At 39.5% G+C, this 14,486-nt stretch overlaps 1 protein-coding gene across 1 annotated transcript in view; it reads right to left on the bottom strand.

Annotated features, from left to right (window-relative positions):
- SHANK3 (SH3 and multiple ankyrin repeat domains 3) overlaps positions 1-14,486 on the bottom strand; it is a 98,276-nt gene that overhangs the window by 39,873 nt on the left and 43,917 nt on the right. The window contains exons 10-11 of the mRNA XM_053461792.1: positions 13,968-14,301; positions 4,043-4,194 (exon numbers count right to left, since the gene is read on the bottom strand). Coding sequence (XP_053317767.1) covers positions 4,043-4,194; positions 13,968-14,301 — 486 coding nt within the window. The remainder of the gene's footprint in view (positions 1-4,042; positions 4,195-13,967; positions 14,302-14,486) is intronic.

Raw genomic sequence — 14,486 nt, 5'->3', positions numbered from 1 at the left:
AGAAGAAGGTAAAAAAAACCCACAATGAAGTGATTTCCAATTGTGCCTAATAGAGGAAATAATAATTTTGAATTCAAAATGGCAATCTAATTTCTCACTGGATCAACAAACTATATCTAATGCCCTTATAACCAATGACATCCCCGTATTATTTGGCACAAAAAAATAATCTAGCCAATATTTAAAGGTATATATTGCATTTGAAAGCACAACATCTCTGGGTAGTGAATGCCACATCTTTATTGTCCTTACTGTAAAAAAAATGGAAATTAATTTCTTTAAGCCTGAATGGCATCTTAGAGAGGATATGATATTATTATACAAGTACATATAGGGGACAATACCAAATGTTTTCTGATGGACTATGAGAAAACATTTGTTATTGTCCCCTATATGTACTTGTATAATAATATCATATCCCCTCTAAGATGCTTTTTTAAATGTATAAAATTCAACTTTATTAGCATTTATTAATAACTAAATTGTTCCATTCCACTCTGCCTCTCCACTTTTTCAAGCACCATAACGTACTGCACCTGTTCCCATCAGTGCATATTTCTACCCATAAGGCTTCAACATTATTACATGTATAAGCATATACTATTTCTTTAATACTAGACCTTAACACACATCTAACATAAAGACATACCTCTCCCTATTTTCTATGTACGTTTTCCAAAATATTGTGTTGTGTTTTAAAAAAAATGTTCTAGTTTTTGCATAATATAATGTTTCCTGCATTTTAGCCATGTGTAAGTGGTCTAGCTCTGTTATTTTAGCTCGGGAGAAGCACTCTACTTATCACGCTGCCTGTAGAAGAGCTCAGTCTTAGTATTAGTATTACCACAAAGAATCAGCTCAATGTGGTGTTTGAGGAGGAAAAGTCAATTCTTCAGATAAAGGAAGTTTATTGGAACAAAATGTTGGCCTACCTTTCTGTATAAAACACTGCATTTTATGTCACTGAGGCAGAATGGACTCTTTCAACATACACTAGACATTTGTTACCGTTACAGTAACTGGTAGGTCTGGGGTTTTCCCTGGACACATCTAATTTGTTTTATGGTGCTGACCCCCACCATATAAAGTGCTTAAGAGGGAAATATAAACATGATTAAATGAGAAATTCAGTCTTATTTTCATGTTTAATGGATATTGGAGCGCATTTTGCATTGACTTCAGTGCATTTTACTGCATGCAAATCAGTGCACACGTCCTTTAGTTATTGGAGTTAGAAAATGTGACTTCTGACTCTCATATTGCTCTACTTAAAGCAGGGAATATACCATGGTATGCTTCTTGCACATATGAGGTCAAACTCCCATTCAAGTTATTTGAAACTGAGCTCCCATTGAACGTAATGTGAGTGCCAACCGATCTCATGTATACTATCTAATGTTTTGCTAGGTTACACGTCATCTACCCTTCCTCTCCCTGCCGCCTCCCCATTATCTACCCTTCCTCTCCCTGCCATCCCCCCATTATCTACCCTTCCCCCCCATTATCTACCCTTCCTCTCACGGCCGCCCCCCCATTATCTACCCTTCCTCTCCCTGCCGCCCCCATTATCTACCCTTCCTCTCCCCCCATTATCTACCCTTCCTCTCCCTGCCACCCCCCCATTATCTACCCTTCCTCTCCCTGCCGCCCCTCATTATCTACCCTTCCCCCCCCCATTATCTACCCTTACTCCCCCCCCCATACTTACCTTTCAGCAGTCCTGCGATGAGTCTCCCTGCTCGGTCTCGACTTGTAATGCTGAGTGCCAGAAATGACGTCATCTTCCGGCGCTCAACATTACAAGCCGGCACCGAGACCGAGCTAGAGGGCTCGCAGAGGAGAGAGTGAGGGGCGCCGAGCGGGTACTAACAACTTGGTAAGATAAAACCACTCGGCGCCCCTCACTCTCTCTCTTCTCGGCTTTTAAAAAAAAGGCTTGGGGCGGCAAGTACCGCCTGGAGCAGTTGCCCCACTCGGCTCCATTGTCGGGCCGACCCTGATAATACTTCCCAGTTTCAGTAGGTGCAGCCAGAGGAAACCTTAAAGGAGTCTAATTTTCTAACTGCAATAATAAAAAAGAGATGTTCCAATATGCATGCAGGAGAATAAATTGGAGTGAACACAAAATCGGAATTGATTTCCTTCTGTAAGTGCATTCATTTCATATACTGCAGGGCATCATTAGAGATGGTGGTTGGCAACAAGTGAAATCACATATTCTGGAAAAAAAATGAACAATATGGCAACCCTACTGGTCTCCTTCTGCCTTAACAGAATTGGCTGATATCTAGAGCTACAAGGTTCATTGGTTGAAATTGTGCACAAAGTAAATAGACATTTACTTTGGTGTGGTCGTAAAAAGGTGCCAACGTCATGTTCTGTTCGAAAAGGAAACACATTTTTCCCATTATTTGGATATAAACAACAAATCACATTGCAACCTGAGTTTGTGTGAAATTTTAGAACTGTTGTTCTTTTTTGTAATGGAAATACCCATGAACACAACAGTAACTGACAAGTTCAGCTAGACCACAAGCTAAAGTAAAAAAGTGTGGTACAATATATACATTGTACCTTAAATTTGGATGTCAAGATATTAGATAACCCTGGTTTGTTTTCAGTTTTGATATTGTCCCCCTTATAGGTGCACAGTAAAACAAGTAAAAATATATAGAGAAATAAATATGGCAGGGTAAAGAGAGAGGAACATGTATATGAGAGAAAGAGTGGCCATTTGTGGGAGCCAGACTGATAGTTACCTACGTTATGTACAAGAGCATCTGGAATGGAGCAAGGAGAGTAAAAGAGCCAATGAGACAGAAGCATGCATGATGAGTTGATAAACACAAACACTGAGAAGTTTAATACATACACACCACATGTACCTTAATAATGCATAATTATATAACATGCACTACACCAATTTTTTAAACAAGTAATTACAATAAATACATTTAAACATATTACACATTGCTAAACTGACAAACAAAACTAAAAACACAAAATGTGTAAGCTGGACTCATCAGTATAGGGGTAAGGGTAATTCTGATTTCTCTACATATATATATATATATACACATATATATACACACTTGAAGTAGGTATCTGTAATATTCATAATTCCTATGGTTAGTCTCTGTAACATACATAATACATACATTGCAGATTCTGGGTCCTCTTTAAAATATATGCAACAAAATTGGGGCTTCTTATAGAGACACACTTTATTTGAGAATGTTTCTGTGATAAGTTTATACCAAGAAATGGGGGTCCTGTAATAAACAAAGCTTTTGACTCATGCACCTAAAGCGCACAGGCCCCATATGCAAGACAAACCTAAAATGCATGAGGATTACATTATGCATACCTCCGAGGTGAGCTCAACATATGTGAACAACCCAAAATAAGGGGTGTCCGTCATGTGTGCCTCATGGGTGAGGCTTATGCAACTAAAAGGCTGGAAAGATGGTAAAAAATATCAAATGCACGCACTATAGAGATGTAAGATATAATTCTGTATTGTTAGAAGAATGGTACCTCTAGAATGCATAATGATGGATGGAGTATGTTTCTTTAAAACACAGGCATGTGCATGGTATAATTGCTTCACTACAGACCACTACGGAAGACTTGGTAACATCAGAGCCAGGTGGTTTTTTAAGGCACACATGGGAAGCAATGGCAACAAACTCATCTCAGGGAAAGTGGGTTATCTAAGGTACACACCTTAAAGGAAATCGTTTCTTCAAGGCACTGGCCTCAGTGGAGAAAAACTAAGATTTGTCTTACGTAGACACAATACATTACTTATGACACGTAAAGACACTTTATAGAAAATTATGCATTTACTGGGGCAATGGTTACTCATGTGTGCCTCTGCTTTGTTGGTCACTCTGTTGTGCAGCTGTGGGTAACTCATTTATGGGGTTATGGTTAGTTCCCGTGCTGAAAAGTTGAGTCTGAGTGCACTCAACTTCTTATCTCTTCAATTTGTTGCTTTGCACAATTTGTACTAAGTTGCATATTTGTGGTTCACACTCACCCTTCACTCTCTCCCCTCTGTTGAGTTGGATCTCTCCAGGTCCTTGGGGTTCATATGATTTCACAGCTATAAACGTTCTCCCCGGGACAGCGCTGTACAGTTTCCTTTTGGGCCCCCGAGGACCGGTGCTCCTCATATCCAGGGGTCCAGGGCTGTAAACAAACACATAGGTAATGGTGCTGAGTGAAGGTGGGCCTTTCATTTGGGAGGCCAGCAGATGACAACTCCCCCACGGTTTTATAGACATCTCAGCTCCGAAAAGGACAGTTGCTCTTGTTGATGGTTGGAGCCCCCCAATCCTCCATGCTGGGAATTGCACACTCCCTCCAAATCATCCTAGGACCCTTAACTCTCCTTTAGACCTGCTTTCTGCACTAAGAGGCACCCTGTCCCACTAAAACCTCTGAATAATATGTTTGTCCTTAAATCAACTCTCTCCCGCTCACAAAATCCTCAGCAGGGACCAAAAAGAGAAAAATAGAGAGATATGATTCAACAATGTGAAAGGAAGGGAATAAAATGAGAAAAATAAAGTGTAGAAACAAGGGGAATTAAAGAGGACACAAATAATAATTACATGAGGACAGATGAAGAAGGGCAAATGTGGAGAGAGGATAAACAAATGGCATAGAATACGGAATGGAAGGGAGAAAGATGGGGAGAGGAGAGATGGCAACAGGAAGTCAGGAGAAGATGCAAACAGAAGGAGGGTAGGAGCCTAAGGAAGAAGAGAAGGATGGAAAGAGGAAGACAGGGAGGCCGACAGGAATGAAGGGAGAAACAGAGGGACAGCATGGCTGTCTGCAGTTCTCCCTGTTCTTTTGCTGTTTCAGTTAAACTGTCAGCAGGAGAGGAGGGGGTAGAGTGAGGAGGAAGGACAAGGGGAGGAGATGAGGGGGTTAGTCCATTCATGCTTCTCTCTCCCCCTGGCTTTCTCCACTCAGTGCTCAGACCCGCTCAACCCCCCCCCACACACACACTGCCCCCATCTCCATATCCTACTCACCAATCTTCACCTTGATCAATAGGCAGTCCATCAGCGTATTCTTGGCCTTATCTCTCTGGCCTTCCTATCCTTTATGCCTATGGTTTACAGAATCTCTCATGCTCTTCTGCCCTCTGCCCTCTCCCAAACTCTCATTTTCTGTACGCACCACAATCTTAAATCTATTTTACCTGGCTCACATTTATTCCATCTTATACATCTTATTTTCCTCTGTTAATTCATTGCTTTCACCCTCCCATATGACTACATACCCCTAAATATTTTTTACCTTTGCTGTTCTTTCTTTTGCTACGGATTCTCAACCTGCCACCTGCTCTCTGTTTCTGCTCGAGCCCCATTACCTCCCATTAGCTCATTCTCTTTCTGTTCTGTGTATTATCTCCACACCACTTGTTTCAGCCTACTCATTATTTTTCCACATGTTTTTCATGTTGCTTTTTTCCTTCAATGGCTATATCCAGCTATTCATATATTGTTTTAGCCTTATAGTTTGTATCCATTCAGTATTCTCTGCTACTTCTTGCGCACTATTCCAGTTTCTCCATCATTACCTCATGACCCTAACCCAACTATCATCTACCCCCTTTTCCATTTACAGACCCTCTTCCCATGCCTCTCTCTCTAGATATGTCCCTTCTCTCTATCCTTCATTCTTCCTCACGCCATCTTTCTTTCACTCCCTCCTCTCTCTCTTCGCTGCCTGACAGATTTTGAATTACTGCAGAGAAAGAGAGTGTGATGGGAGCTGAATATTAATGCAAAATCGGTGTCAGAGAAAAGAAAATGACTATAAAGAAAGACCACGCCAGGTGACTTTTAGGAGAGCCATTAGTATAGAGATGATGCCCTAAATGAAGTGTTTATCACTTATACATTTCTTTACAGTCTATCTATTTGTAATAGTATGCACAATTGTACGAACAGTTTCACAAAACTGGAACAACACTTAAAATCCAAAAGTCTGTGTTTCTCAAGATTATATGCATCTTGCACAACCCTTGTGGCACTACAAAATTAGGGGAATGTTTTGTGACTCTATATTACTACAATGAGAGAGGCTCTCAGTGGCAACTAATCCATTGGATGAATTTCTAAGCAATGTGTTAAAACGAGAGGTATTTTTTGTAAATATTATTTTTCATAGCTTGGCCACTATATTCTCTAAAATTACCCTACTGAGCAACTAATGGATAGCCAAAAGTGACCTCAGGACCTCAGAAGTCAGAACAACTATGATCTAAAGCAACAAAGATAAAAAGGATTGTAACAACTATGAAATTGAAAAATAATAAATGAAATTAGCTAATAAAGAAGGTTGGGCAGCATATCACAAGGTCATGAGATTCACAGATGAAAATATTACATGAATAAAGCAATTATATTTATTAATCAATTTAACTCATTTAATTAACTGAAGTAGCAGCCAGTGGTATATATGCTAACTAAACATCAGTGTCCAAATGGCATACATGTCTTTGGCTGCTGCTGGAGCTCCCATTGATTTTAAGGGCAGCTGGATGCAGGAAACAATAGTAAATGTGGGTAACTGCTGTGTTTAAGAGAAACAGGCTGTTAATGCTTCACCTAACTTTCTAGGTTTCCTAAAACAATAAAAAGGTTTTCTTAATCTGATTACCACGTGCACATGATGCTTATCTTACAAAGGATTCTCCTTTAAGCAATTATTGATTTTTTTCAGCTCTGGCGGTGACATTGGCCAGTCATGTGTATGCACGACAACAGCATATTATCACTAAGGAAAAACATTAACCCACTGTTGCCAAATGCTATCCCTTAACAACAGCATATGGCATTGAACACTAATACTCCACTTTGGCTCCTAAAATATTAATAGCATAAAGGAAGTTTCTGACAAATGAGTACATAATACTCATGAAAACAATATTAACCCCAGTGCATCAGATATGATATATAATACACTTTAATTATTTATACAAAGAACCTTCATGTATCGGAATTCAAAGAGTAAACTTCAAAATATTCCTTCTAACACACACAAGTAATGATCCCAGTGCAATAAACAGTAACACTGATTTAATCTATCAGGGCTGCCATCTGTTAGATTTGAACTCCCAGATTCCACTCTGCATTATCAAGGGCAAACCCAGGTGAGCTTCTTCCTACAGGATTGTGCTAATGCACAGTGAGAATAATTGTAAGAAATCTCCCATATTATTTATGCATTATGCACAGTCAACTCAGACCTTCCTACATAGTAGAATCGAGAACTTGTTCAACTCTTCTGCAAACAAATGAGTGGACTCAAATTACCTCCAGATTCAAATGTATACTTTAAGCTGGATCACACACCAGTCAGCCTTCAAATGTTGCCCAAAAACTAGACCATCGCCCCCTTCTTAGTTTTCCTTCTGAGCTGTATGTACATGCAAAAGCTTTCAAACAATTACATTAGCCTTTTCAGTGTCATAGAAATTTGTGTGGCACACAAAAAGGTTTCTAATATATAACAAAAATATGTATATCTGTACGTCTATATATTCAAATGGTGAGTGGCTTCCCCTTCATTGCTTACCCATGTGATTTTGTATCAAAAAAGTTGCATTGAACACAAAGCACACAGTGTGCAACAGAGAAGCAGGCCTGGTATTTGAGAAGATGTAAAAGCCCTTTGTTACTTTCGACAATACCTGGGAACTGTCCAGGTTTTGCCCGGAGATTCCGGGTGGAGCACCACTTCTCTGGGTCTACGGGTTACCACAGCATTGCTTCCCTGCTCATTTTCCCATTAACAATAACGTGTGTCCCGCGACATCACCAGGATCGCCCACTGGCGGCAGCAGGGCCACCCACAACATCAGCTGGACTCCCTACCCACATCCCATGAGGGGGCTCTGGATTGCTGGAGCCACAAAGGTATGCTTGGAACATCATACTAAAATGCTTGACACAATCTATTCCTGACCTTAATATAGGTTATGTTATTAGCCCATTAAACTGGTGACTCACAGATGGCTATGCAATGGCGTTCAAAGAAAGTTTACTCAGGAGTAAAATATTTTCTCAACTGAAATACCTTTCATGTATGGTTTAAAATGGTAGCTTTGTTGCAGCTGATCCCACCCTTATTTCAGTACCCAGCATACAGTAAAACCTTACTTAAGATGCTTCTTGTTTTAGTATGCCTTGATAAGGGAAGACTGTTATACACAGGTGCATAATTAAAATACAGTTTAGTAACTTTAATTGTATGTAATATGCATATATGCATATTCTACCCAGGATTTTTAGTCAAAATTTCCCTCAACAATTAAAATAACACTAGCTTCTGGAACGAGCCAGCTGTTTCTTCTCACCTTGTTTTAAATCTACACTCACTGGCCACATTATTGGTACACCTTGCTAGGTTGGACCCCCTTTCGCCTTCAGAACTGCCTTCATTCTTTGTGACATACTTTCTACAAGGTGCTGGAAACATTGCTCAGAGATTTTGGTACATATGGACATGATGTCATCACGCAGTTGCTGCAGATGCTGCATGACACGAATTTCCCGTCCACCACATACCAAAGGTGCTCTATTGGATTGAGATCTGGTGACTGTGGAGGCCATTAGAGTAAAGTGAACTCCTTGTCATGTTCAAGAAAGATGGGTACACTGTGGTCATAAAGGGATGGACATGGTCAGCAACAATACTCAGGTACTAAGGGGCCCAAAGTGTGCCAAGAAAATGTCCCCCACACCATTACACCATCAAAACCAGCCTGAACCGTTGATACAAGACAGGATAGATCCATGCTTTCATGTTGTTTACGCCAAAGTCTGACCCTGCCATCTGAATGTCGCAGCTGAAATTAAGATTCATCAGACCAGGCAACGTTCTTCCAGTCTTCCATTGTCCAATTTTTGTGAGCCTGTGCAAATTGTAGCCTCAGTTTCCTGTTCTTAGCTGACAGGAGTGGCACCCAGTGTGGTCTTCTGCTGCTGTAGCCCATCTACTTCAAGGTTCAATGTGTTGTGCACTCAGAGATGGTATTCTGCATATCTTGGTTGTAACGAGTGATTATTTGAGTTACTGTTGCCTTTCTGTCATCTCAAACCAGTCTGCCCCTCTCCTCTGACCTCTGACATCAACAAGACATTTTCATCCACACAACTGCCGCAGACTGGATATTTTCGCCATTCTGATGCTCAGTTTGAAGTTCAGCAAGTTGTCTTCACCACATCTACCTGCCTAAATGCATTGAGTTGCTGCAATGTGATTGGCTGATCAGCTATTTGGGTCAACAAGCAATTAAACAGGTGTACCTAATAAAGTGGCCAGTGAGTGTATACTACATTGATGCTACAGTGTGGCTGTTTGGACTTCCTTCTTTCCGGTTTTTGTTATGGATTATTTTGACACAGTTATTGCACTGAAAATGCCACAGCTTTTTGGCGTGTGTGGGATAGGCTGTGCCTTTTGACCATCATTCCTCTTTTTGGAGGAAGGGGGTACAGGATCTGGCCCTCGCTTTGCTTTGGTCAAGGAGGGAATAAAGGGGATGCATATCCCTCCCTTACCAAGACTGGGAACCTGTTTTCAACTGTTGCCCTACTATTTGGAGCATCTGTTCACCCTTCTTCACATGGAGAGGCTGGAAGCATCATAGATACAACTGGTCTCAGAGGAGAATGTTCAAATAAGTCAGGGAACCCATGTTTATATACCTGAGTATGATTCGGAGTTACGGAAGCGTCCAAGACCTCAGGGGTCCCTTATTCAGATGCAATCAAACTTCATTTGGCTATGTTTTTACTAGAAACATCATAGTGATTATTTGAGAGTGGCACAAGAGAAGTTCACAGATTTGTCAAGCACTCTTATTGCCTCATGAGGCTGCCATTTAAAAGCCTAACAAGCAAAAGAACAGTTATGGAAAGAAAAGAAAGCAACTGCTTTTAAAATTCATCTGTCATTAATCCATGATAAAATCTAAAGCAAAATGTAGCAAAAAAATAAATAAAGTAAAACTTCAGGTACAAACAGTAAAAAAAACCCAGGGGAACTCTGATGTGAAAAATATTGTTCAAAATAAATAATTTAGAATAACTTTACATTTACATATTTAATGACATTGTGGATGACTTTTTGTTACCTCTTATTCTCTCTTTAAACTCTAGCAGTAACGGTAATGCTTTTTATTAAATTGTAGATACAAAATATTGTTTGCCACATTACCTATGTGAGACCAAGGGGTTCTTCATTGTTAATGCAATTGCATATAATACCCTACTTTGTGAATAAACGTGTTGATTTTTAATCAGTAACCTAAAGCAGAGATAACATACTCTGGGTTTCACTCTCTAATCTAATGAATATACTAAATCTGTTGTTTTTTAAGATGGTCACTACGGGATAGAGGGAAGAGCAGTGTTAAATTAAGTGTCTACTTCAGCAGATAAGTGTCTACATACCCATGCTCAACAACATCTGTGTTGGTTTGCCAGATCAGTCAATTAAAGACAAGACTAAAACCTCATGTTTTCTTCACAGTGCCAGCTAGTCTAAAGACAAGTGACAATGTCACAAATAACAATAATGAATGAATGAATTCTGAAAGTATACAAATTATACACCCTTCTTGGCAGCACTCGTCAAAGTCTGGTCTGCAGTGTGGAGAAACAATACAGGGTATCTTAAACCTAACCAGTCTTGAGGAATCTTGATGTGGATGTGATTATATCTTGTGTGTGTTCACTATAGTATGATACTTATTATACTGTCTTTTGTTGACACTGACAAAATATTATCTGTATATTTGGGCCAAAAATGATTCAGACAAAGTGTTTTTTGGGCAACGAATGACATTTCCTGCCCATTCGGTTTGGGCAAGAATCAGGGGGCATTTTTAATTCAGGAACAAAATTAACTGCCTGGTGTCCACATTCACTTTCATTCACTCGCGCTCTCATTCTCGTTCACTCTAGCTTCTCTGTTGACAACTTCCACTTCTGCCGACCACTTCCGCATCTTCTTGTTCTTCATCTTCTCTCTTCTACCTTCTGTCTTAAAGGAGTGAAGATGAAGACAATGAAGATGCAAAAGGGGAACTGGTTGGTAGATGTGGAAGTTGTCGGCAGAGAAGGTAGGGAAGCGCGTGTGAAAGGCCCTGCAAATTTCGGACTCGTTTTTGTGCCTTCGTATGAATCCCCGAAATTTCAAAAATTTGTATGTTTGTCATTGCTGCAAATCCAAATGCACGAGTCTGATAAACATTATGTATACTATTTGTTTACATTGATATTGCTGAGCTGATATAGTAGCATTACTAACATTATCATACATTTCAGCATAATATCAGACTTTATTCCGTCATACATTAGGCTACTCTATAACACACTGGATTTAACACTAAGATAAAATATTTTTTTTCATCTTACATAAGTTCTCAAGCACTCAAAATAAGACTAATGCAAAGTAAGGATAGCCTCAATAAGTCCAAAGATGCATGCAGGTGACACAGTGTTTTTTTTTTAAAAAAAGAAGACAGCTTCTTGATTTTTTTTCCCCTGTAATTGCAGATTTAAGTTGTATTGCTAATGGTTGGGGTGAAACAAATACCTCGCAAAACAGTTTTCCATGGGTTTATACGACAAAGTCAATTTCAGCTTTAAGGTAACACACACCTAATTTAGAAGATAATAAAGGAATTACTGTAAACATAGGTTATGGTGGGTGATTGTAAATTACTTTAAATTTGAGAAAATAACACTAGTGGAGTACTACTGTATCACTAAGTCAATCAATATTATAGTCTGAAACAACAGGGCAGATCATAAAAATTTGTAACAGTCACTCCATGCCTCTTTGTTTCATGCTGACTATATAATGGTTTGAAAGCAGACAATCAACTAAAGAAGTTGGATGTGTAGAAAATTTCTGAAGCAGTGTCATTCCTTTTTTTATTGACCAGAGAGATTTGTATTGACCACTTCACTGGCTTGTATGAGATGGGGATAAATCCGGATCAATCTCTTTCTCAGATTATTACAAATCCTTTACTTGAAGTTCCGTTGCATTTTAACTAACTGTCGGATCTATAGAAAATAAAGTACTAATACTTCTATACACAACCATAACTCCAGATGATATCAATGAAACAACTGGACTAAACCTCTGTTTGTATGAATATAAAAAAGGTACGGAGGTTTTATGACAAAGTGTATTAGAGGGGTGTTACTGAACATTGATAATATTAAAGAATTGTGAAACAACAGAGAAGTATAAGAATCAATGGAGAAGATAAAGTCAATTTAAAATATAAGTGATAATTTGCACATACACAATGTTAATGTTGTAATTAGTCATGGGATGGCCATTATTCTTATTTTACATTAGCACAATTCTTTGCAGTCTATCTAAGGCGAGGTCTTCAAATTAGTATACAGTTCATAATTTAAGAACCACATATACAGCTCGTGTCTATTGTAGCTAGCAGTGTTATAGCAAATCCTAATACAAGTGTTTAACATACAGCTACTTTAGGTGCACATACCTTCTCTGTGAGTTCTTGTTGCTACAGTTAACCTTTCTGAACAATTTTGGACTGGTCCTGGGAGGCAGGAACAGAGCGTGGTCATGTGACCCTGCGGCTAACGTGAGGCTGCTCACACACTGTACGAGCAGCGGAAAAAATCTATGCCTGAGCTAAGGAGGGGGAATGAGGGAGAGGGTAAGGGGGAAGTATATAAGCGTTTGTGAGCATGCATGTATGTGTGTTTGTGTCTGAGCATTCATGCATGTATGTGTGTATGAGCATGGATATGTGCGTGAGCGAGCACGGTTGTGTAAGTGTAAGCAGAGGCATCTATGTGTGTTACAATGGACGTGTATGCATGTGTGATCACAGACGTGTGTTTGTGTAAGCACAGATATGTATGTGAGCATGGATGTGTAGAAAGGGAAAAGATAGAAAGGAGACATAACGAGAAAGAAGGGAGAGATAACGAGAAGGGGGAATCAAAAAGAAGGGGGAGAGATAAAGAGAAAGAAAAGAGACAAAGAAAAAGTGACAAAATAAAGAGAAATGGGAGAGACAGAGAGCATGAGATAAGATAATGAGAAAGGGGGAGGGGATCAAAATAAGACCTGAGACTCTGAGAGGAGACCACTGTCGGGATAAATCATGCGGATGTAATCTGGGCAAATCCTGTGGGTGCAATCTGGGTTCTGGGGCAAGTCCTTATGTACTTATCATAGAGATAAAATTGGATGTCTAAAGCAGATTGACTAGGTTGCTGGAAATAAAGAAATCAGAATTTTGTTAATATATAAATGTTTCGCAAATATATGTGTGCGTGTGTGTGTATGTATGTATTTATATATATATGTGTGTGTTTGCTGTGTGCGCAGCGTCCACTCCCGAAGCGGACTACATTGCTATAAAATCTGCTGAGGGCATTAGCCCCAAATCTTCTGGAGACCCAGCAACGTCTCTGCCTGCTGGGCTAGGATTATGCCTGACATAAGAGATCATAGAGAGGTGTCATAATGCCTTATCGAGGGTGACAACATCTCTATGGTTTCTCTATGGTGCGTTCTCTCTACACCCATGATGCAGGAAAAAAATAAAAGAAAAATATTTTATCGACTCAACCGCAGCAACTAAAAAATGACCTTCAGTAAAATAAATAAAATATATATTCTTTATATCAGTTTTGCTCCAAATACTAAATCTGTGGTAATGGTAAAAATAAACCTTCCAACTTTTTTATACACATAAAATTCTACATATAGATATGCACGCACACACACATATATCTATATATATATATATATATATATATATATATATATATATATATATAGATATATGTATTTGTGTGTGTCTGTTTATACATATGTTATAATTTTTACTTTTTTGGTTATTATTACACAATCTATATTGTCATTGTTACCTGCTTTTCCCTCGTCCCCTACGCAGAGTGTGACTGTCAGCATCCCTCTCTTCTCTGGCACGGTGCAGTGATGGGGAACGGCTGTGTGTGCTGCGGGAACTGGCAGTGCTCGCAAGACTGCTATCCCCCACTGCTGCACCACCGGAGACTTCAGGGCCCTGGGAGAGCAACTGTGGGGGTAGGCCGCGGAGTGAGGGCACTGGAGAGTAATGCGCTCCATCTGAATTGAGGTTGTTGTCACTGGCGGAGCGTTGTAGGAAGCGAGGAGATGAGAGACCCACACAGCTCACAACACGTCTTCGTTTTGTGTAACTTGGGGTCTCACGAAAAGGCACTTTCATGAAAGAAACATGGAGAGGAGAATGTAAAACAGGAACAGGGAAGTATGAGGTAGGACACAAACAGGAGATGGACAAAAACAAACACAGTAGTTATTGTGGAGTAATAGAAAGATAAGGAAAGAACAGAAAATAATGAAAACCATTTTCAAAAGGATAAATAATTTAGAAAATAATCAGG

Source organism: Spea bombifrons, chromosome 4 (genome assembly GCF_027358695.1).
Source record: "Spea bombifrons isolate aSpeBom1 chromosome 4, aSpeBom1.2.pri, whole genome shotgun sequence".
In the NCBI taxonomy this organism is placed as follows: Eukaryota; Metazoa; Chordata; class Amphibia; order Anura; family Pelobatidae; genus Spea; species Spea bombifrons.
Note: the sequence above shows the minus strand (reverse complement) of the source record. Positions and strands in the feature narration are given on the sequence as shown.